The 23626-nt window shown below is 48.6% G+C and overlaps 1 protein-coding gene across 4 annotated transcripts in view; it reads left to right on the top strand.

Moving 5' to 3' along the window:
• The window catches only part of mapkap1 (MAPK associated protein 1), a 138290-nt gene that overhangs the window by 36503 nt on the left and 78161 nt on the right, over positions 1 to 23626 (top strand). For 3 of the 4 annotated variants that reach the window (XM_045687030.1, XM_045687004.1, NM_001173628.1), the window contains 2 exon segments: positions 5972 to 6148; positions 21657 to 21766. In XM_045687030.1, the coding sequence (XP_045542986.1) occupies positions 5972 to 6148; positions 21657 to 21766 (287 nt within the window). 4 annotated transcript variants of the gene reach the window in all.

Raw genomic sequence — 23626 nt, 5'->3', positions numbered from 1 at the left:
AGTTCACTGTTCCTAGGCCATCATTGAAAATAAGAATTTGTTCTTAACTGACTTGCCTAGTTAAATAAAGGTATAAAAAAAAAATATATATTACTATATTGAATTATTGTTTATTTAAACATTGTTTTAATATTAATATCATAAATGTATCATTTGTACAGTTCTCTATTAAATATGTAGTTATTTGTTCCAGTTGACTGTGTGAAACCTAGCAGTACACTTATTTCTCTGAGAGTGAGGTGGCTATATAGAAAAAATACATTATCTGTCTCTGAAATGAAACCATCAAGTGATTAAACAAATAAATGTCTGTCATTGAACAACCCCATTCCTTGATTAGATAGTGAAAAAGCACACCAATCTCTTCCATAATTTCCTTAAACAATAAAAGCTAATTGATCAACATTAATGAAAATGGATATATAGTGTTTTGGAATGAAACTCTAAATGTTATCTATCACTAGCAGCACCATATCACCAGGTAACATTCTGAGTATGTTGTCTATCACTAGCAGCACCATATCACCAGGTAACATTCTGAGTATGTTGTCTATCACTAGCAGCACCATATCACCAGGTAACATTCTGAGTATGTTGTCTATCACTAGCAGCACCATATCACCAGGTAACATTCTGAGTATGTTGTCTATCACTAGCAGCACCATATCACCAGGTAACATTCTGAGTATGTTGTCTATCACTAGCAGCACCATATCACCAGGTAACATTCTGAGTATGTCATCTAACAGCACCATATCACCAGGTAACATTCTGAGTATGTCGTCTAACAGCACCATATCACCAGGTTACATTCTGAGTATGTCGTCTAACAGCACCATATCACCAGGTAACATTCTGAGTATGGTGTCTATCACTAGCAGCACCACATCACCAGGTAACATTCTGAGTATGTTGTCTATCACTAGCAGCACCATATCACCAGGTAACAATCTGAGTATGTTGTCTATCACTAGCAGCACCATATCACCAGGTAACAATCTGAGTATGTTGTCTAACAGCACCATATCACCAGGTAACATTCTGAGTATGTTGTCTATCACTAGCAGCACCATATCACCAGGTAACATTCTGAGTATGTCGTCTATCACAAGCAGCACCATATCACCAGGTAACAATCTGAGTATGTTGTCTATCACTAGCAGCACCATATCACCAGGTAACATTCTGAGTATGTCGTCTAACAGCACCATATCACCAGGTAACATTCTGAGTATGTCGTCTATCACTAGCAGCACCATATCACCAGGTAAAATTCTGAGTATGTTGTCTATCACTAGCAGCACCATATCACCAAGTAACATTCTGAGTATGTTGTCTATCACTAACAGCACCATATCACCAGGTAACATTCTGAGTATGTTGTCTATCACTACCAGCACCATATCACCAGGTAACATTCTGAGTATGTTGTCTAACAGCACCATATCACCAGGTAACATTCTGAGTATGTTGTCTATCACTAGCAGCACCATATCACCAGGTAACATTCTGAGTATGTTGTCTACCAGCAGCACCATATCACCAGGTAACATTCTGAGTATGTTGTCTATCACTAGCAGCACCATATCACCAGGTAACATTCTGAGTATGTCGTCTAACACTAACAGCACCATATCACCAGGTAACAATCTGAGTATGTTGTCTATCATACAGCACCATATCACCAGGTAACATTCTGAGTATGTTGTCTATCACTAGCAGCACCATATCACCAGGTAACATTCTGAGTATGTCGTCTATCACTAGCAGCACCATATCACCAGGTAAAATTCTGAGTATGTTGTCTATCACTAGCAGCACCATATCACCAAGTAACATTCTGAGTATGTTGTCTATCACTAACAGCACCATATCACCAGGTAACATTCTGAGTATGTTGTCTATCACTAGCAGCACCATATCACCAGGTAACATTCTGAGTATGTCGTCTATCACTAGCAGCACCATATCACCAGGTAACATTCTGAGTATGTCGTCTATCACTAGCAGCACCATATCACCAGGTAACAATCTGAGTATGTTGTCTATCACTAGCAGCACCATATCACCAGGTAACATTCTGAGTATGTTGTCTATCACTAGCAGCACCATATCACCAGGTAACATTCTGAGTATGTCGTCCATCACTAACAGCACCATATCACCAGGTAACAATCTGAGTATGTTGTCTAACAGCACCATATCACCAGGTAACATTCTGAGTATGTTGTCTATCACTAGCAGCACCATATCACCAGGTAACATTCTGAGTATGTTGTCTAGCAGCACCATATCACCAGGTAACATTCTGAGTATGTTGTCTATCACTAACAGCACCATATCACCAGGTAACATTCTGAGTATGTTGTCTATCACTAGCAGCACCATATCTCCAGGTAACATTCTGAGTATTTGTAAATGTACTTGGTGAATCTGATTCTGAAGTGATGGAAAGAAAGGCTTTTGGAGGGATACACACAGAGCTCTCTGCGTTCCCAGACCCCAAGTTGTTTCATTCTATACACCCCACTAGAAGAAGCCCCTCTCTGTTGTCTCCATTTTAATTACCCTCTCTTTTAATTGCCCCGACGGCGTAAATCGTGTCGCTGTTTGTTTTGTTCAGTGTCTGTCATTGTTACTTTCCAAAGCTGGGGACGGTCGTAGCCCCTCTGTAAGGTTTTCATGGAAACCGTGAATGGATGCCAAGACGGTGCTTCAGGGGGTTGGGGTAGGGCAGAGTGTGGGGACTCTTTAGGGGATGGGGGCAGAGAGAGGGGACTAGGGGGTGGGTGCGGAGAGAGGGTACTCTTTAGGGGGTGGGTGCGGAGAGAGGGTACTCTTTAGGGGGTGGGTGCGGAGAGAGGGTACTTTAGGGGTGGGGGCGGAAAGAGAGGACTTTTGGGTGGGGGCGGAAAGAGGGGACTAGGGGGTGGGGGAAGGGGACTAGGGGTGGGGGCGGAAAGAGAGGGTACTCTTTAGGGAGTGGGGCGGAATGAGAGGGTACTAGTGGGCGGAGAGAGGGGACTAGGGGATGGGGGACTAGGGGGTGGGGCGGAATGAGAGAGGACGTGGGGAAGGGGACTAGGGGGTGGGGGCGGAAAGAGGGGACTTTAGGGGTGGGGGCGGAAAGAGAGGACTTTTGGGTGGGGGCGGAAAGAGGGGACTAGGGGGTGGGGGAAGGGGACTAGGGGGTGGGGGCGGAAAGAGAGGGTACTCTTTAGGGAGTGGGGGCGGAATGAGAGGGTACTAGTGGGCGGAGAGAGGGGACTAGGGGATGGGGGACTAGGGGGTGGGGGCAGAAAGAGAGGGGACTAGGGGGTGGGGTGGGGGCGGAGGGAAGGGACTAGGGGTGGGGGAAGGAGATAGGGGACTAGGGGGTGGGACTAGGGGGTGGGGGAAGGAGATAGGGGGCGGAGAGGGGACGTGGGGCGGAGTGGAGGGGACGTGGGGGGCGGAGTGGAGGGGACGTGGGGGCGGAGTGGGAGAGGGGACGTGGGGCGGAGAGAGGGGACGTGGGGGGCGGAGTGGGGCGGAGAGAGGGGACGTGGGGGGCGGAGTGGGGCGGAGAGAGGGGACGTGGGGCGGAGAGAGGGGACGTGGGGTCGGGGAGAGGGGACGGAGAGAGGGACGTGGGGGCGGAGAGGGGCGGAGAGAGGGGACGTGGGGGTGGAGTGGGGCGGAGAGAGGGGGTGGAGTGGGGGCGGAGAGAGGGGACGTGGGGGTGGAGTGGGGGCGGAGAGGGGACTAGGGGTGGAGTGGGGCGGAGAGAGGGGACGTGGGGGTGGAGTGGGGCGGAGAGAGGGGACTAGGGGGTGGAGTGGGGGCGGAGAGAGGGGACGTGGGGGTGGAGTGGGGGCGGAGAGAGGGGACTAGGGGGTGGAGTGGGGGCGGAGAGAGGGGACGTGGGGGTGGAGTGGGGGCGGAGAGAGGGGACTGTTTTTTCCTTCTTCTTTTTAACCTTTATTAAACAAGCAAGTCAGTTAAGAACAAATTCTTATTTACAATGACAGTACTCCCAATCACGGCCAGTTGTGATACGAACCAGGGTCTCTAGTGATGCCTCTAGAACTGAGATGCTAGCAGAGAGAGAGGTTATGGACACAAGTGTTGCTGACTGGATTGCGTGGACTGTTTTAACACATACACACAAAAGTACAAACACAAAAGCATGCATGCACTGAACTCCATTTCACTTGAACAGAGTATGGCTTCACGGTCACTTTGCTAGCAGATCTATTCTTTATTCACTGATGTAACAAATATTAAATATTTTTCCCTCCCTCCCATCCTCCCTGTTTCTGTCCCTCCCATCCTCCCTGTTTCTGTCCCTCCCATCCTCCCTGTTTCTGTCCCTCCCATCCTCCCTGTTTCTGTCCCTCCTACCCTCCCTGTTTCTGTCCCTCCTACCCTCCCTGTTTCTGTCCCTCCTACCTCCCTGTTTCTGTCCCTCCCATCCTCCCTGTTTCTGTCCCTCCTACCTCCCTGTTTCTGTCCCTCCTACCTCCCTGTTTCTGTCCCTCCTACCTCCCTTTTTCTGTCCCTCCTACCTCCCTGTTTCTGTCCCTCCTACCTCCCTGTTTCTGTCCCTCCCATCCTCCCTGTTTCTGTCCCTCCCATCCTCCCTGTTTCTGTCCCTCCTACCCTCCCTGTTTCTGTCCCTCCTACCTCCCTGTTTCTGTCCCTCCCATCTCCCTGTTTCTGTCCCTCCCATCCTCCCTGTTTCTGTCCCTCCCATCCTCCCTGTTTCTGTCCCTCCTACCTCCCTGTTTCTGTCCCTCCTACCTCCCTGTTTCTGTCCCTCCTACCTCCCTGTTTCTGTCCCTCCTACCTCCCTGTTTCTGTCCCTCCTACCTCCCTGTTTCTGTCCCTCCCATCCTCCCTGTTTCTGTCCCTCCTACCTCCCTGTTTCTGTCCCTCCCATCCTCCCTGTTTCTGTCCCTCCCATCCTCCCTGTTTCTGTCCCTCCTACCTCCCTGTTTCTGTCCCTCCCATCCTCCCTGTTTCTGTCCCTCCTACCTCCCTGTTTCTGTCCCTCCTACCTCCCTGTTTCTGTCCCTTCTACCCTCCCTGTTTCTGTCCCTCCTACCCTCCCTGTTTCTGTCCCTCCTACCTCCCTGTTTCTGTCCCTCCTACCCTCCCTGTTTCTGTCCCTCCTACCTCCCTGTTTCTGTCCCTCCTACCTCCCTGTTTCTGTCCCTCCTACCTCCCTGTTTCTGTCCCTCCCATCTCCCTGTTTCTGTCCCTCCTACCTCCCTGTTTCTGTCCCTCCTACCTCCCTGTTTCTGTCCCTCCTACCTCCCTGTTTCTGTCCCTCCTACCTCCCTGTTTCTGTCCCTCCCATCCTCCCTGTTTCTGTCCCTCCTACCTCCCTGTTTCTGTCCCTCCTACCTCCCTGTTTCTGTCCCTCCTACCTCCCTGTTTCTGTCCCTCCTACCCTCCCTGTTTCTGTCCCTCCTACCCTCCCTGTTTCTGTCCCTCCTACCTCCCTGTTTCTGTCCCTCCTACCTCCCTGTTTCTGTCCCTCCTACCTCCCTGTTTCTGTCCCTCCTACCCTCCCTGTTTCTGTCCCTCCCATCCTCCCTGTTTCTGTCCCTCCTACCTCCCTCTCATATCCTGCTTTTCGTTCTCTCCTCGCTCTCTTTCTCTGTTTCTCTTTCCTATCCTCCCTCTTTCTCTCCCAACCCTCTGCCTCTCTCTCTCCTATCCTTTCTCTCTCTCTCCCCCCTCCTATCCTTTCTCTCTCTCTCCCCCCTCCTATCCTTTCTCTCTCTCTCCCCCCTCCTATCCTTTCTCTCTCCCCCCTCCTATCCTTTCTCTCTCCCCCCTCCAATCCTTTCTCTCTCCCCCCTCCTATCCTTTCTCTCTCCCCCCCTCCTATCCTTTCTCTCTCTCTCCCCCCTCCTATCCTTTCTCTCTCCCCCCCTCCTATCCTTTCTCTCTCCCCCCTGTTTTTTCTCTCTCTCTCCTCCAGTGAGAACGTGAATGCGTACTGCCTCCACATAGCAGAGGATGACGGGGAGGTGGACACAGACTTCCCCCCTTTGGACTCCAATGAGCCCATCCACAAGTTTGGTTTCAGCACTCTGGCCCTGGTCGAGAAGTACTCGTCCCCCGGCCTGGCCGCCAAGCAGTCCCTCTTTGTCCGAATGTAAGTTCTATAAAGCAACCATAACATAGTCCTTCCTGTGGCTCATTTGTGAGAGAATGGCGCTAGCAACGCTAGGGTTCTGGGTTCAGGGCGTGTAGCCTTGCGGTTAAGAGCGTTGGGCCAGTAACTGAAAGGTCGCAGGTTCGTATCCCCAAGCCGGCAAAGTAGAATATGTGCCGTTCTGCCCTTGAGCAAGGCAGTTAACCCCCGACAACAACTACTCCCCTGCTGCTGATGACTTGTATGTCTTTTTCTTTTTTACATAAAATATTCAACATCCCTAGATTTGTGACATCCATAGATTTCAACACCTACTTTTTATCTTGAGACTGAGTGAAGATTGTTAAGTGGGAGGATAACAGTGCAAGGCAATCCTTTTTAGGGTCTATTTCCACTCTAACAGCATGCAATTCACATGGTGCTTTTCTTGGAGCAAAGCATACTGCTGGCCGAGGGAACATTATAAGGGAACATGTGGCCTCCATATTAGCTGTTAAACAAAAAAACAGAACAATATGAGATTTCAGCCAGGTTTTGTAATACAGTTGATCTCTAGATTCCACCTGTCAAACCTTCACTGATTGATTATGCACACAAAAACATTTGGACGCACACACACGTATACGCACACACACGTATACGCACATACACACACATACATATACACACACACACACACACACACACAGTGATTATGCCCCATAACCAAGAGCCACATACATGGTGACGATGAAATGCTGTTACCGGATGGACATATTTATCCAATATGTATTTTTCTCATAAGACCATTTGTCAAGCAATTTGTAAGCAGCGTCCAAATAAAAGGCTTCGTCCGTCCGGTAACCAGTCCATAATGACAGTCTGATTAAAACGAGCAATCAGATTCTGATTATGCATTTCCTCCAGTTTATAATTATAGGCCATTTTCAATTTCAAAGCTTTTTACTTTCACATACCTTTTTATTTTTTTCCTCTTAGGCTCCCTTTTTTCAGCAGAGGAAAAGTGTAAAGGCCTAAGAATTCTGAAAGCGTTGCCAAAATGAAAAAGTGAAAGCCAATACAAAAAGAATAAAAAAATAACCCTCCTACCCAATGAGAAATGTGTATTTCGTCAGTCGCAAATCCAGGAAAGAAAAACAACTACCTCCTCATCACCAAGTCTCCTCCTCCACCTCTTCCTCTCCCACCACCCTTTATTTTCCCGAATATTCATCACAGCAATCGCAATGATTCAAATCCAGATGTCAAGCTGTAAGCTGGAGTTGTATGTTGTATTACGCTCTACATTTTTCAACTCTGACTCGGTTTCCTTTTTGGCAGAGGACCCTGTCTGGAAACCAGTCTCCCTTTTTACCCTGTGTGGAAACCAGTATACCTTTTCTCACCCTCCTCCTGAGGAATACTTTGTTTATTGAATTGGATAAATGAATTGGCTAGTCAATAAGTATGACATGGTTATATCAGGCCTTAGTTATCAAGGTAGATTTTGTTTCTGAATTGTCAGGCGATATGCTTTGACATAGATTTTTAGATGTGTTGTTGTATTTTAATCTCTGTGAGAGTGGGTCTAGGAGATGGTAATCTCTGTGTGAGAGTGGGTCTAGGAGATGGTAATCTATGTGTGAGAGTGGGTCTAGGAGATGGTAATCTCTGTGTGAGAGTGGGTCTAGGGGATGGTAATCTCTGTGTGAGAGTGGGTCTAGGAGATGGTAATCTCTGTGTGAGAGTGGGTCTAGGAGATGGTAATCTCTGTGAGAGAGTGGGTCTAGGAGATGGTAATCTCTGTGTGAGAGTGGGTCTAGGAGATGTTAATCTCTGTGAGAGGGTCTAGGAGATGGTAATCTCTGTGTGAGGGTGGGTCTAGGATATGTTAATCTCTGTGAGAGAGTGGGTCTAGGAGATGGTAATCTCTGTGTGAGAGTGGGTCTAGGAGATGTTAATCTCTGTGTGAGAGTGGGTCTAGGAGATGGTAATCTCTGTGTGAGAGTGGGTCTAGGAGATGGTAATCTCTGTGTGAGGGTGGGTCTAGGATATGTTAATCTCTGTGAGAGAGTGGGTCTAGGAGATGTTAATCTCTGTGTGAGAGTGGGTCTAGGAGATGTTAATCTCTGTGTGAGAGTGGGTCTAGGAGATGGTAATCTCTGTGTGAGAGTGGGTCTAGGAGATGGTAATCTCTGTGTGAGAGTGGGTCTAGGAGATGGTAATCTCTGAGAGAGTGGGTCTAGGAGATGGTAATCTCTGTAAGAGAGTGGGTCTAGGAGATGGTAATCTCTGTAAGAGAGTGGGTCTAGGAGATGATAATCTCTGTGAGAGAGTGGGTCTAGGAGATGGTAATCTCTGTGAGAGAGTGGGTCTAGGAGATGGTAATCTCTGTGAGAGTGGGTCTAGGAGATGTTAATCTCTGCGAGAGAGTGGGTCTAGGAGATGGTAATCTCTGTGTGAGAGTGGGTCTAGGAGATGTTAATCTCTGTGTGAGTGGGTCTAGGAGATGTTAATCTCTGTGTGAGAGTGGGTCTAGGAGATGTTCATCTCTGTGTGAGAGTGGGTCTAGGAGATGGTAATCTCTGTGAGAGTGGGTCTAGGAGATGTTAATCTCTGTGTGAGAGTGGGTCTAGGTGATGGTAATCTCTGTCTGAGAGTGGGTCTAGGAGATGGTAATCTCTGTGTGAGAGTGGGTCTAGGAGATAATCTCTGTCTGAGAGTGGGTCTAGGAGATGTTAATCTCTGTGTGAGAGTGGGTCTAGGAGATGTTAATCTCTGTGTGAGAGTGGGTCTAGGAGATGGTAATCTCTGTGTGAGAGTGGGTCTAGGAGATGGTAATCTCTGTGTGAGAGTGGGTCTAGGAGATGGTAATCTCTGTGTGAGAGTGGGTCTAGGAGATGGTAATCTCTGTGTGAGAGTGAGTCTAGGAGATGGTAATCTCTGTGTGAGAGTGGGTCTAGGAGATGGTAATCTCTGTGTGAGAGTGGGTCTAGGAGATGGTAATCTCTGTGTGAGAGTGGGTCTAGGAGATGGTAATCTCTGTGTGAGAGTGGGTCTAGGAGATGTTAATCTCTGTCTGAGAGGGTCTAGGAGATGTTAATCTCTGTGTGAGTATTGAGGCAGCTGAAGTGACACAACCTCAGCCCGACATGTGGTCATCTTTTCCGCTGTCAAGTACATGGAAAACGTCTCTCTTGGTTCTTTGGAATCAATTTCAGGTATTTATTAAAGGCTGTGGAAGGAGTGATTTGCTTTGGTTTGTGGAGAATTTTGGTCAGCCCTTACCATACAGTTCATTTCATCAACTGTTAAAGAGGATAGCATCGAACTTGCCTTTCAAAACTTCTATAAACTTTGAATGGATGTTTTGAAATCGAGATGAACCAATCCAGCTCTAGCCTCCTCATTCTCAACAATACTGATGTCCATAGGCATTTTCAGATCTGCCCTCAACTTTCTCTGATTGTTCCATCAACGATCTTGTTTTTTGTTGTTTTCCTTTCCCTCAGTTAAAACAGTTTACCCCCAGTTAGAACAGTTTACCCCCAGTTAGAACAGTTTACCCCCAGTTAGAACAGTTTACCCCCAGTTAGAACAGTTTACCCCCAGTTAGAACAGTTTACCCCCAGTTAGAACAGTTTACCCCCAGTTAGAACAGTTTACCCCCAGTTAGAACAGTTTACCCCCAGTTAGAACAGTTTACCCCCAGTTGGAGCAGTTTAACCCCCAGTTGGAGCAGTTTAACCCCCAGTTGGAGCAGTTTCCCCCCCAGTTAGAACAGTTTACCCCAGTTAGAACAGTTTACCCCCAGTTAGAACAGTTTACCCCCAGTTAGAACAGTTTACCCCCAGTTAGAACAGTTTACCCCCAGTTAGAACAGTTTACCCCCAGTTAGAACAGTTTACCCCCAGTTGGAGCAGTTTAACCCCCAGTTGGAGCAGTTTAACCCCCAGTTGGAGCAGTTTCCCCCCCAGTTAAAACAGTTTACCCCCAGTTAGAACAGTTTACCCCCAGTTGGAGCAGTTTAACCCCCAGTTGGAGCAGTTTAACCCCCAGTTGGAGCAGTTTAACCCCAGTTGGAACAGTTTACCCCCAGTTAGAACAGTTTACCCCCAGTTAGAACAGTTTACCCCCAGTTAGAACAGTTTACCCCCAGTTAGAACAGTTTACCCCCAGTTAAAACAGTTTACCCCCAGTTAAAACAGTTTACCCCCAGTTAAAACAGTTTACCCCCAGTTAGAACAGTTTACCCCCAGTTAGAACAGTTTACCCCCAGTTAGAACAGTTTACCCCCAGTTAGAACAGTTTACCCCCAGTTAGAACAGTTTACCCCCAGTTAGAACAGTTTACCCCCAGTTAGAACAGTTTACCCCCAGTTAGAACAGTTTACCCCCAGTTAGAACAGTTTACCCCCAGTTAAAACAGTTTACCCCCAGTTGGAGCAGTTTAACCCCAGTTGGAGCAGTTTAACCCCAGTTGGAGCAGTTTCCCCCAGTTGGAGCAGTTTACCCCCAGTTGGAGCGGTTTAACCCCCAGTTGGAGCGGTTTAAACCCCAGTTGGAGCGGCTTATCCCCCAGTTGGAGCGGCTTATCCCCCAGTTGGAGCGGCTTATCCCCCAGTTGGAGCGGCTTATCCCCCAGTTGGAGCGGCTTATCCCCCAGTTGGAGCGGCTTATCCCCCAGTTGGAGCGGCTTATCCCCCAGTTGGAGCGGCTTAACCCCCAGTTGGAGCGGCTTAACCCCCAGTTGGAGCGGCTTAACCCCCAGTTGGAGCGGCTTACCCCCCAGTTGGAGCGGCTTACCCCCAGTTGGAGCGGTTTAACCCCCCAGTTGGAGCGGTTTAACCCCCCAGTTGGAGCGGTTTAACCCCCCAGTTGGAGCGGCGGTTTAACCCCCCAGTTGGAGCGGTTTACCCCCCCAGTTGGAGCGGTTTACCCCCCCAGTTGGAGCGGTTTACCCCCCAGTTGGAGCAGTTTATCCCCCAGTTGGAGCAGCTTAACCCCCAGTTGGAGCAGCTTAACCCCCAGTTGGAGCAGTTTACCCCCAGTTGGAGCAGTTTACCCCCAGTTGGAGCAGTTTACCCCCAGTTGGAGCAGTTTACCCCCAGTTGGAGCAGTTTACCCCCAGTTGGAGCAGTTTAACCCCCAGTTGGATCAGTTGGAGCAGTTTACCCCCAGTTGGAGCAGTTTAACCCCCAGTTGGATCAGTTGGAGCAGTTTACCCCCCAGTTGGAGCAGTTTACCCCCCAGTTGGAGCAGTTTACCCCCCAGTTGGAGCAGTTTAACCCCCAGTTGGATCAGTTGGAGCAGTTTACCCCCCAGTTGGAGCAGTTTAACCCCCGATTGGAGCAGTTTAACCCCCCAGTTGGAGCAGTTTACCCCCAGTTGGAGCAGTTTACCCCCCCTACACTCAATCGTAGGACCTACTGAAGAGATGAGTCTTCAATAAAGACTTAAAGGTCGAGACCAGGTCTGCGTCTCTCACATTGATTGGCAGACCATTCCATAAAAATGGAGCTCTATAGGAGAAAGCCCTGCGTCCAGCTGTTTGCTTAGAAATTCAAGGGACAATAAGGAGGCCTGCGTCTTGTGACTCTAGCGTACGGCAGGACCATATTGGAGAGATTGGTAGGCGCAAACCCATGTAATGCCTTATAGGTATAGAGGTCCTGGATAGCAGGAAGCTTGGCCCCAGTGATGTACTGGGCATATGCACTACCCTCTCCAGTGCCTTGCGGTCGGAAGCCGAGCAGTTGCCATACCAGGCGGTGATGCAACCAGTCAGGATGCTCTCAATGGTACAACTGTAGAACTTTTTGAGGATATGAGGACTTGTGCCAACTTTTGAGGGGGAATAGGCTTTGTCGTGCCCTCTTCACGACTGTCTTGGTGTGTTTGGACCATGATAGTTTGTTGGTGATGTTGTTGTTACCTACCCTTACCACCTGGGGGGTGGCCATCAGGAAGTCTAGGATCCAGTTGCGGAGGGAGGTGTTTAGTCCCAGTGTCCTTATCTTAGTGATGAGCTTTGAAGGCACTGTGGTGTTGAACGCTAAGCTGCAGTCAATGAATAGCATTCTCACGTTGGTGTTCCTTTTGTTCAGGTGGGAAAGGGCAGTGTGGAGTGCAATAGAGATTGCATAATCTGTGGATCTGCCTGGGCGGTATGCAAATTGGAGTGGGTTTAGGCTTTCTGGGATAATGGCGCTGATGTGAACCATGACCAGTCTTTCAAAGCACTTCATGGCTACAGACGTTAGTGCTACGGGTCTGTAGTCATTTAGGCAGGTTACCTTAGTGTTCTTGGGCACAGGGACTATGTTGGTATTACAGACTCAGTCAGGGACAGGTTGAAAATATCAGTGAAGACCCTTGCCAGTTGGTCAGCGCGTGCTCAGAGTAGACGTCCTGGTAATCCGTCTGGCCCCGCGGCCTTGTGACAAGCACATCACACAAGCACAGCACTTACACAAAGACTGATGATTGGCTGAGAGAAATTTATGATGAAATGATTGTGGGGGCTATCTTGTTAGACTTCAGTGCAGCTTTTGACATTATCGATCATAGTCTGCTGCTGGAGAAACATGTTTGTTATGGCTTTACAGTCCCTGCTATATTGTGGATAAAGAGTTACTTGTCTAACAGAACACAGAGGGTGTTCTTTAATGGAAGCCTCTCAAATATAATCCAGTTAGAATCAGGAATTCCCCAGGGTAGCTGTTTGGGCCCCTTTTTTCAATTTTTACTAACGACATGCTGCTGACTTTGAGAAAAGCCAGAGTGTCTATGTATGCGGATGACTCAACACTATACACGTCAGCTACTACAGCGACTGAAATGACTGCAACACTTAACAAAGAGCTGCAGTTAGTTTCAGAGTGGGTGGCAAGGAATAAGTTAGCCCTAAATATTTCTAAAACTAAAAGCATTGTATTTGGAATAAAACACTCACTAAACCCTAACCTCAACTAAATCTTGTAATAAATAATGTGGAAATTGAGCAAGTTGAGATGACTAAACTGCTTGGAGTAACCCTAGATTGTAAACTGTCATGGTCAAAACATATTGATACAGTAGTTGCTAAGAAGGGAGAAGTCTGTCCATAATAAAGCGATGCTCTGCCTTCTTATCAACTCTATCAACAAGGCAGGTCCTACAGGCCCTAGTTTTGTCGCAACTGGACTACTGTTCAGTCGTGTGGTCAGGTGCCACAAAAAAGGACTTAGGAAAATTGCAATTGGCTCAGAACAAGGCAGCCCGGCTAGCCCTTGGATGTACACAGAGAGCTAATATTAATAATATGTATGTCAATCTTTCCTGGCTGAAAGTGGAGGAGAGATTGACTTCATCACTACTTTTATTTATGAGAGGTATTGACATGTTGAAAGCACCGAGCTGTCTGTCTAAACTACTGGCACACAGCTCGGACACCCATGCATACCCCACAAGACATGCCACAAGAGGTCTCTTCACAGTTCCCAAGTCCAGAACAGACTATGGGAGGTACACAGTACTATATAGAGCCATGACTACGTGGAACTCTATTCCACATCAAGTAACTGACAGAAGCAGTAAAATTAGATTTAAAAAAAAAACAGATTAAAAAACACCTTATGGAACAGTGGGTACTGTGAAGCAACACAAACATTGGCACAGACACATGCATACATACACATGGATTTAGTACTGTAGATATGTGGTAGTGGTGGAGTAGGGGCCTGAGGGGGCACAGTGTGTTGTGAATGTACTGTAATATTTAAAAAATTGTATAAACTTCCTTAATTTTTCTAGACCCCAGAAAGAGTAATGGGGATCCATAATAAATACAAATGTTAACCTGTCTTAAGGTCTTACATCGGCTACGGAGAGCGTGATCACACAGTCGTCCGGAACAGCTGATGCTCTCATGCATGCTTCAGTGTTGCATTCCTCGAAGCGAGCATATAAGTAGTTTAGCTCGTCCAGGTAGGCTTGTGACACTGAGCTGCTCGCGGTTGTGCTTCCCTTTGTAGTCTGTAATGGTTTGCAAGCCCTGCCACATCCGATGAGCATCAGAGCTGGTGTAGTACGATTCAATCTTAGTCCTGTATTGACGTTTTGCCTGTTTGATAGTTCGTCTGAGGGCATTGCAGGATTTCTTATAAGCGTCCGGGTTAGAGTCCCGCTCCTTGAAAGCGGCAGCTCTACCCTTTAGCTTAGTGCGGATGTTGCATGTAATCCATGGCTTCTGGTTTGGGTGATGTACGTGCAGACACTGTAGGGACGATGTCATCGATGCACTTATTGATGAAGCCAGTGACTGATGTGGTGTGTTCCTCAATGCCATCGGAAGAATCCCGGAACATATTCCAGTCTGTGCTAGCAAAACAGTCCTGTAGTTTAGCATCTTCATCTGACCACTTTTTTTAAAGTCCGAGTCAATGGTGCTTCCTGCTTGAATTTTTGCTTGTAAGCAGGAATCAGGAGGATATAATTACGGTCAGATTTGTGAAATGGAGGGCGAGGGAAAGCTTTGTACGTGTCTCTGTGTGTGTGTAGTAAAGGTGGTCTAGAGATATTTTTTTTATTTTATTTCTGGTTGCACATTTAACATGCTGGAAGAAATGAGGTAAAATGGATTTAAGTTTCCCTGCATTAAATTTCCCGGCCACTAGGAGCGCCGCTTCTGGATGAGAGTTTTTCCTGTTTGCTTATGGCCTTATACAGTTCATTGAGTGCGGACTTAGTGCCAGCATCGGTTTGTGGTGGTAAATAGACGGCTACGATGAATATAGATGAAAACTCTCTTGGTAGATAGTGTGGTCTACAGCTTATCATTAAATACTCTACCTCAGGCGAGCAAAACCTCAAGACTTCCTTAATATTAGATTTCATGCACCAGCTGTTGTTTACAAATATACACAGACCGCCACCCCTTGTCTTACCGGAGGAAGCTGTTCTATCTTGCTGATGCAGCGTAAACCCCACCAGCTGTATGTTATCCATATCGTCGTTCAGCCACGACTCTGTGAAACATAAGATATTAAAGTTTTTCATGTCCTGTTGGTAGGATATTCGTGATCGTAGCTCGTCTATTTTGTTATCCAATGATTGTACGTTGGGTAATAGGACTGATGGTAGAGGCAGATTACCAACTCTCTGTTGGATCCTTACAAGGCACCCCGAACTACTTCCCTGATAATCTCCATCTCTTTCTCCTGTGAATGACGAGGATGAGGGCCTTGTCGGGTGTCTGAAGTAAATCCTGCGTGTCGGACTCGTTAAAGAATAAAATCTTTGTCCGGTACAGGATGAGTAATCGCTGTCCTGATATCCAGAAGCTATTTTATGTCATAAGAGATGGTGGCAGAAACATTATGCACAAAATATTTTACAAATAACGCGAAAAAACACACATTAGCACAATTGGTTAAGAGCCTGTAAAACGGCTGCCATCTCCTCTGGCGCCCCCAGTTAGAGCAGTTTGCCCCCAGTTAGAGCAGTTTGCCCCCAGTTAGAGCAGTTTGCCCCCAGTTAGAGCAGTTTGCCCCCAGTTGAAGCATGTTTTTCCTGTGTTGTGCCCAGGGACTGTACTCTAATCAGTTTGTTGTGTTAATTTATCGGCGAGAGCTTTTTAAGGAGCTCCTATTCATTTTAATTGCTAATCGGGTTTGGAGAGGCTGCCTCTGCCAGGGAGAAGTTGGCAGTCGATGATGGCCAGAGACTCGGGCTGTGTGTGTGTGTGTCTTCCTGTGTCCTTGTTTGTGTATACAAGTGTTAAAGTGTATGTGTTGGTAAATGTGTGTGTGTGTCTGTGTGTTATAGCCTAAATCACAGAGCCCCCCTGGTTCTGCTTTACAGACATGCACTCCTGTATATTACCATTGGGCCTGGGCCCAAAAAGCCTGCTCTTTATCCACTGATTCCCCTATAGGGCCTCTTTAAGCGCTCTGTCTGATGGCTAGACTAGCTGGACCTTTTTAAAGAGCCACAGAACACGCTGATTGGCACGTCTGTTTTTCTGTTGCTCATTAGAAATATGAGATTTCAGTCTTGGAAGTGTGTTTCCTGACTGAGTCAGCATTTGGTTAATGATGTTTGTACCCCATGAGCCGATTTTCACTTCTTAAAATCCCCAGAAATTAATCTAAAATAAGATAATAATCTGTAATTTATTGATGTTTTTGCTGAGGATGTTTTAGTTGATCAATTTTACATCTAAAAAGGTGTTTGGTGCAGTATTTCTGTAGTTAAACAATGAGCAAAGTGTTGTCTTATGTAAACAAAGTCAGCAGCTCTGTCTCACTGTCTATGCTATTGGATTGAGAACAATCGCTGCAGCTGTTCACCCCATGTTAGTTGTGGCAAGGCTGGGCTAGCTGGGCCCTTTAAGCGCTACGTCTGGTGGCTAGGCTAGCTGGGCCCTTTAAGCGCTTCGTCTGGTGACTAGGGTAGGCTAGCTGGGCCCTTTAAGCGCTACGTCTGGTGGCTAGGCTAGCTGGGCCCTTTAAGCGCTTCGTCTGGTGGCTAGGCTAGGCTAGCTGGGCCCTTTAAGCGCTACGTCTGGTGGCTAGGCTAGCTGGGTCCTTTAAGCGCTTCGTCTGGTGGCTAGGCTAACGTTTTTCTCTGTATACATCAATGATGTCGCTCTTGCTGCTGGTGAGTCTCTGATCCACCTCTATGCAGACGACACCATTCTGTATACTTCTGGCCCTTCTTTGGTAACTGTGTTAACTACCCTCCAGACGAGCTTCAATGCCATACAACACTCCTTCCGTGGCCTCCAAATACAAGTAAAACTAAATGCATGCTCTTCAACCGATCGCTGCCCGCACCTGCCCGCCCGTCCAGCATCACTACTCTGGACAGTTCTGACTTAGAATATGTGGACAACTACAAATACCTAGGTGTCTGGTTAGACTGTAAACTCTCCTTCCAGACTCCAATCCAAAGTTAAATCTAGAATTGGCTTCCTATTTCGCAACAAATCATCTTTCACTCATGCTGCCAAACATACCCTCGTAAAACTGACCATCCTACCGATCCTCGACCTCGGCGATGTCATTTACAAAATAACCTCCAATACCCTACTCAATAAATTAGATGTAGTCTATCACAGTGCCAGCCGTTTTGTCACCAAAACCCCATATACTACCCACCACTGCGACCTGTACGCTCTCGTTGGCTGGCCCTCGCTTCATACTCGTCGCCAAACCCACTGGCTCCAGGTCATCTACAAGACCCTGCTAGGTAAAGTTCCCCCTTATCTCAGCTCGCCCACCTGTAGCACGCGCTCCTGCAGGTAAATCTCTCTGGTCACCCCCAAAGCCAATTCCTCCCTCGGCCGCCTCTCCTTCCAGTTCTCTGCTGCCAATGACTGGAACGAACTACAAAAATCTCTGAAACTGGAAACACTTATCTCCCTCACTAGCTTTAAGCACCAGCTGTCAGAGCAGCTCAGAGATTACTGCACCTGTACATAGCCCATCTATAATTTAGCCCAAACAACTACCACTTCCCCTACTGTATTTATTTATTTTGCTCCTTTGCACCCCATTAGTTCTATTTCTACTTTGCACTTTCTTCCACTGCAAATCTACTATTCCAGTGTTTTACTTGCTATATTGTATTTACTTCGCCACCATGGCCTTTTTTTGCCTTTACCTCCCTTATCTCACCTCATTTGCTCACTTTGTATATAGACTTATTTTTCTACTATATTATTGACTGTATGTTTGTTTTACTCCATGTGTAACTCTGTGTTGTTGTATGTGTCAAACTGCTTTGCTTTATCTTGGCCAGGTCGCAATTTTAAATGAGAACTTGCTCTTAACTTGCCTACCTGGTTAAATAAAGGTAAAATAAAAAAGACTGGGCCCTTTAAGCGCTTCGTCAGGTGGCTTGGCTGGCTAGGCTAGCTGGGCTCTTTAAGCGCTTCGTCTGGTGGCTAGGCTAGCTGGGCTCTTTAAGCGCTTCGTCTGGTGGCTAGGCTAGCTGGACCCTTTAAGCGCTACGTCTGGTGGCTAGGCTAGCTGGGCCCTTTAAACGCTACGTCTGGTGGCTAGGCTAGCTGGGCCCTTTAAGCGCTACGTCTGGTGGCTAGGCTAGCTGGGCCCTTTAAGCGCTACGTCTGGTGGCTAGGCTAGCTGGGCCCTTTAAACGCTACGTCTGGTGGCTAGGCTAGCTGGGCCCTTTAAGCGCTACGTCTGGTGGCTAGGCTAGCTGGGCCCTTTAAGCGCTACGTCTGGTGGCTAGGCTAGCTGGGCCCTTTAAGCGCTACATCTGGTGGCTAGGCTAGCTGGGCCCTTTAAACACTACTTCTGGTGGCTAGGCTAGCTGGGGCCTTTAAGCGCTACGTCTGGTGGCTAGGCTAGCTGGGTCCTTTAAGCGCTACGTCTGGTGGCTAGGCTAGCTGGGCCCTTTAAGCGCTACGTCTGGTGGCTAGGCTAGCTGGGCCTTTTAAGCAATTCATCTGGTAGCTAGGCTAAACCCAAGCTTCAAGCTTGGCTCTGGATCATTGCCCTGGTTGAGGAGTAAAGCAGTGTGAGGGATGCTGAGCCCTATCTACAGAGTGTGAAGGGAATGAATGGTTCCACACTTCAGGGGGGAGGGGCGTGAATAGGAATGGGTCTCTTGTCTCAGTACATGGTGCTGTGAGGGTTCAGTATGTGCCACTCTGGGCCTGGCCCCATCCCTGCTAGGGTGAGGTTCGTCAAGGACCCTATGTATCAATCGCCTCAGAGTTAAAAAAAATAAATAATAATAATTAATTAAATCACAATAAATAAGATGACATGGACAAGGTGAGAAGGGGAGACTCCCAGACTGACCTGAAGGCTGGACTGTGGTCAGCAACAAGACCTCTGACCACACAACCAAGGACAGCCAGCCAGTTGCTGGAGTTGGAAGGCTCAACCTTAGGAAGAGAGCAGGCCCAGGCAGATAGCAGTGGACTGTTCTGTCCAGACCTGACTGAAACCAGAACAGGGGACTGTTCTGTCCAGACCTGACTGAAACCAGAACAGGGGACTGTTCTCTCCAGACCTGACTGAAACCAGAACAGGGGACTGTTCTCTCCAGACCTGACTGAAACCTGGGCGGATGGAGTTCTATCCAGACCTGACTAAAACCAGAACGGAGGACTATTCTCTCCAGACCTGACTGAAACCAGAACATTGGACTGTTCTTTCCAGACCTGACTGAAACCAGGGCGGATGGACTATTCTGTCCAGACCTGACTGCATCCAGGACTGATGGACTGTTCTGTCTCGACCTGACTGAAACCAGTACGGATGGACACATCTCTCCAGACCTGACTGAAACCAGGACGGTGGACTGTTCTTTCCAGACCTGACTGAAACCAGGACGGAGGACAATTCTCTCCAGACCTGACTGAAACCTGGGCGGATGGACTGTTCTGTCTAGACCTGACTGAATCCAGGACGGATGGACTGTTCTGTCTAGACCTGACTGAAACCAGGACGGTGGACTGTTCTCTCTAGACCTGACTAAATCCAGGACAGATGGACTGTTCTGTCTAGACCTGACTGAAACCAGGACAGAGGACTGTTTTATTTATTTAACCTTTGTTTAACTAGGCAAGTCTGTTAAGAACACATTATTAGGGCCTCCCGAGTGGTGCAATGGTCTAAGGCATTGTATCGCAGTGCTAGCTGTGCCACTAGAGATCTTGGTTCGAGTCTAGGCTCTGTCGCAGCTGGCCGCGACCCGGAGACCCATGGGGCAGCGCACAATTGGCCCAGCGTTGTCCGGTTTAGGGCAGGGTTTGGCCAGCCGGGATGTCCTTCTCCCATCGCGCTCTAGCGACTCCTGTGGCGGGCCGGGTGCATCCACGCTGTGGTGGGATGGGCGCATGGTCGCCAGGTGTACGGTTCTTCCTCCGACACATTGGTGCGGCTGGCTCCCTGGTTAAGCGGGCATTGTGTCAAGAAGCAGTGCTGCTTGGCGGGATCGTGTTTCGGAGGACGCACGGCTCTCGACCTTCGCCCGAGTCCGTACGGGAGTTGCAGCGATAGGACAAGACTGTATTGGGGAGGAAAAAGGGTAAAATAAAATGTATAAAATACATAACACATTCTTATTTTACAATGATGGCCTACCCTGGCCAAACCCGAACCCGGACAACGCTGGGCCAATTGTGCTCCGCCCTATGAGACTCCCAATAACAACTGGTTGTGATACAGACCAGGATCGAACCAGCGTCTGCACTGACTCCTCTAGCAGTGAGATGCAGTGCCTTAAAACCGCTGCTCCACTCGGGAGCCTTAATGTTGTCTAGTTGTTTTCCGTCATCCATTTTGTTGGTCTAGCTTTGCGCACTTGTTTTATGCTGACTTTATACTTAAAATCCTTCCATCGCATCGTTTCCACATCATCATTTACTTTTAAGGGAGGTGACGCATTCCCGATTCACTCAGAACCAGTAGCAAGTTAACCTTCCTGAATTTACTACTGTGATTGTTATGACGTCATACCCTCATGTGTTATTGGGTTATGACACGACATCTGCATGATTGATGGATAGCGGAAAAACAAATCTGCAGAGCCCTTATCCAATAGAACAAGGGCTTTCTTTTGACTAAACTGTTTTGTGAGACCGCTTCACACTCGCCTGCTTTAATGGCATCATAAATAGCGGTCCTATCTTTTGAAAGTGCCTAAAATGAAGTGTTCCAAGCGGTGGTAGTAAATAAGTGTGCTATTGGCCCTAACAATCCGATAAATGCGACGTGACGCTTTTAGGATAACGAATCAGGTGTTTGTGTCCCCGAGTCAACTGGAGAGAGAGCCTACTGATATTTGTTTCACTTCTGCTGAGGCGGGCGCTTTGTTGTCACTGTGTCTGCAGATGTATTATTTCTTCACTTAAATAACTAATATCTCTCTTTCTCTCCCCCTCCGTCTCTCTCCCTCTGTACTCTCTCTCTCTCTCTCTCTGTCTCTCTCTCTGTCTCTCTCTTTCTGTCCCTCTCTCTCTCCCCCTCTGTCTCTCTCTCTCTCTCCCCCTCTGTCTCTCTCTCTCTCCCCCTCCGTCTCTCTCCCTCTGTACTCTCTCTGTCTCTCTCTCTCTCTCTCTCTTTCTGTCCCTCTCTCTCTCCCCCTCTGTCTCTCTCTCTCTCTCCCCCTCTGTCTCTCTCTCTCTCCCCCTCCGTCTCTCTCCCTCTGTACTCTCTCTGTCTCTCTCTCTCTCTCTCTCTCTCTCTCTCTCTCTCTCCCTCTCTCTCTCCCCCTCCGTCTCTCTCCGTCTCTCTCCCTCCGTCTCTCTCCCCCTCTGTCTCTCTCTCTCTCCCTCCCTCTCTCTCTTTCTCCCTCCCTCTCTCTATCTCTCTCTCCCTCCCTCTGTCTCTCTCTCTCTCTCCCTCCATCCCTCTCTCTGTCCCTCTGTCTCTCTCTCTGTCCCGCTGTCTCTCCCCCGCCGTCTCTCTCTCCCCCTCCGTCTCACTGTCTGCCTCTCTCTCGTCTCGCTCTCTCTCCCCTTCCGTCTCTCTCTCTCTCTCTCTCTCTCTCTCCTGTTTTTTTTCCTGCAGAAATGCTGTCCATGGTTTCTCTCTCATCCCAGTGGACAGCCTGAAGGTGACCATGAAGGAGATCCTGCAGAAGGCGCTGAAGAAGAGGAAAGGCTCTCAGAAAGGCTCTGGTATGTGGGGCGTAGATGCTTTATTACATGTTTATGAAAATCCTATTAACCCCATTGTGAAGCACCCAAACAATGAAAGTAGCATGTGTTAGTAAGTAGTGTTCTTCATATATTTGAGTGTGCGAGTGCATGCACAAGTGTGTGTGTACTTGAATTTGTGGATGCCCCCCTTATGTGTTGCTGTCTTCACACAAAGCATTTCCACAACCCACCCCCACCCCTCCAGAAAAACCATCAGGGTGTGATCTCTGATAGCGCTGCCATACAGTGTTTAATTTGTCATGCCCAGATCACCTGGGGATCTGATAGCAACTGAGGTTTTAATACAAAAGTCAGACGGAACCAATCGCCTCTCCAACGCCAGGACACAGATGAAGCTGGGGCGACACGGGTGGGGCCGGCGCTCTCTCTCACCCCCCCCCCAGCCAGAGATAAAGGCCTGAAAGGGATCATATTGGGACGCAACGGAGGAACAGTAGAGAAGACGGCACACAGCAGCCCCGCCTACTGAGTGGAGAGAGCAGTCCTGCCTACTGAGTGGAGAGAGCAGCCCCGCCTACTGAGTGGAGAGAGCAGTCCCGCCTACTGAGTGGAGAGCGGTCCCGCCTACTGAGTGGAGAGAGCAGCCTCAGCCCGCCTACTGAGTGGAGAGAGCAGCCCAGCCTGAGTAACCCCCGCCTACTGAGTGGAGAGAGCAGTCCCGCCTACTGAGTGGAGAGAGCAGCCCCGCCTACTGAGTGGAGAGAGCAGCCCCGCCTACTGAGTGGAGAGAGCAGTCCCGCCTACTGAGTGGAGAGAGCAGTCCCACCTACTGAGTGGAGAGAGCAGCCCCGCCTACTGAGCGGAGAGGGCAGCCCCGCCTACTGAGCGGAGAGAGCAGCCCCGCCTACTGAGCGGAGAGGGCAGCCCCGCCTACTGAGTGGAGAGGCAGCCCCGCCTACTGAGCGGAGAGAGCAGCCCCGCCTACTGAGCGGAGAGGGCAGCCCCGCCTACTGAGCGGAGAGGGCAGCCCCGCCTACTGAGCGGAGAGGGCAGCCCCGCCTACTGAGCGGAGAGGGCAGCCCCGCCTACTGAGCGGAGAGGGCAGCCCCGCCTACTGAGCGGAGAGAGCAGCCCCGCCTACTGAGCGGAGAGGGCAGCCCCGCCTACTGAGCGGAGAGAGGTGTGGAAGGGAGGAGGTCTATTCTCTCTTGTTGGCCTCCCCCCTCCTCTCCGGCTTGTACTACAACTGGCTGTCCCTTTTTATCTGCCCCCACCTCATCACCAGTGTGCCCCTGCACCCGCCGTTCTAATGACCTCCTCCATCCTCAGTGGCTTGCTGTCACAACCACTGAAGACAATGTTTGATGATGATGATGATGGTGATGATGGCGACGATCCCCTTAGACTGGACAAGGCCATGGCATGTCTGCCTATTTTCTTTTGTGTTGCTTGAGACCTCAGCCTACTGTCTACCAGGACCTAGAGTGATGAAGACATTAGCAATCCCCTAACTAGCGCCCTCAAACGGACCTAACCTCTCCACAGCACTAACCTTGCCAGTGGCTTGGTCCTACTACCCCTTTTGTTGTAGTTTTTTTCATTTTTCTTGGGTATATCGTGTACAATGTCCTTGTTGTCTTTGTCTTCTCAGATTGGGCCGAGTTGGAGGGGGAAAAAAAAAACATTTTTATCCCAAAATGCAGTGCTACACAGCTATTAGTAGAAGTTAAAGAAGAAGAAGTTTGTGTCTTGAACTTATATCCTATTATAAATGCAATTTGTGCTAAAAGCCTTCTTTAGGAATGTAATAGTATGCATAGCCTCTGGCTGCTAAAAGCAGAGTTCCATTTAACTCCATGAAAATTGAATGAACCACTG

The sequence above is a fragment of the Salmo salar genome, chromosome ssa01 (assembly GCF_905237065.1).
Source record: "Salmo salar chromosome ssa01, Ssal_v3.1, whole genome shotgun sequence".
NCBI lineage: Eukaryota > Metazoa > Chordata > Actinopteri > Salmoniformes > Salmonidae > Salmo > Salmo salar.
The sequence above is the reverse complement of the archived record's forward strand: the minus strand, read 5'-3'. Positions and strand labels throughout refer to the sequence as shown.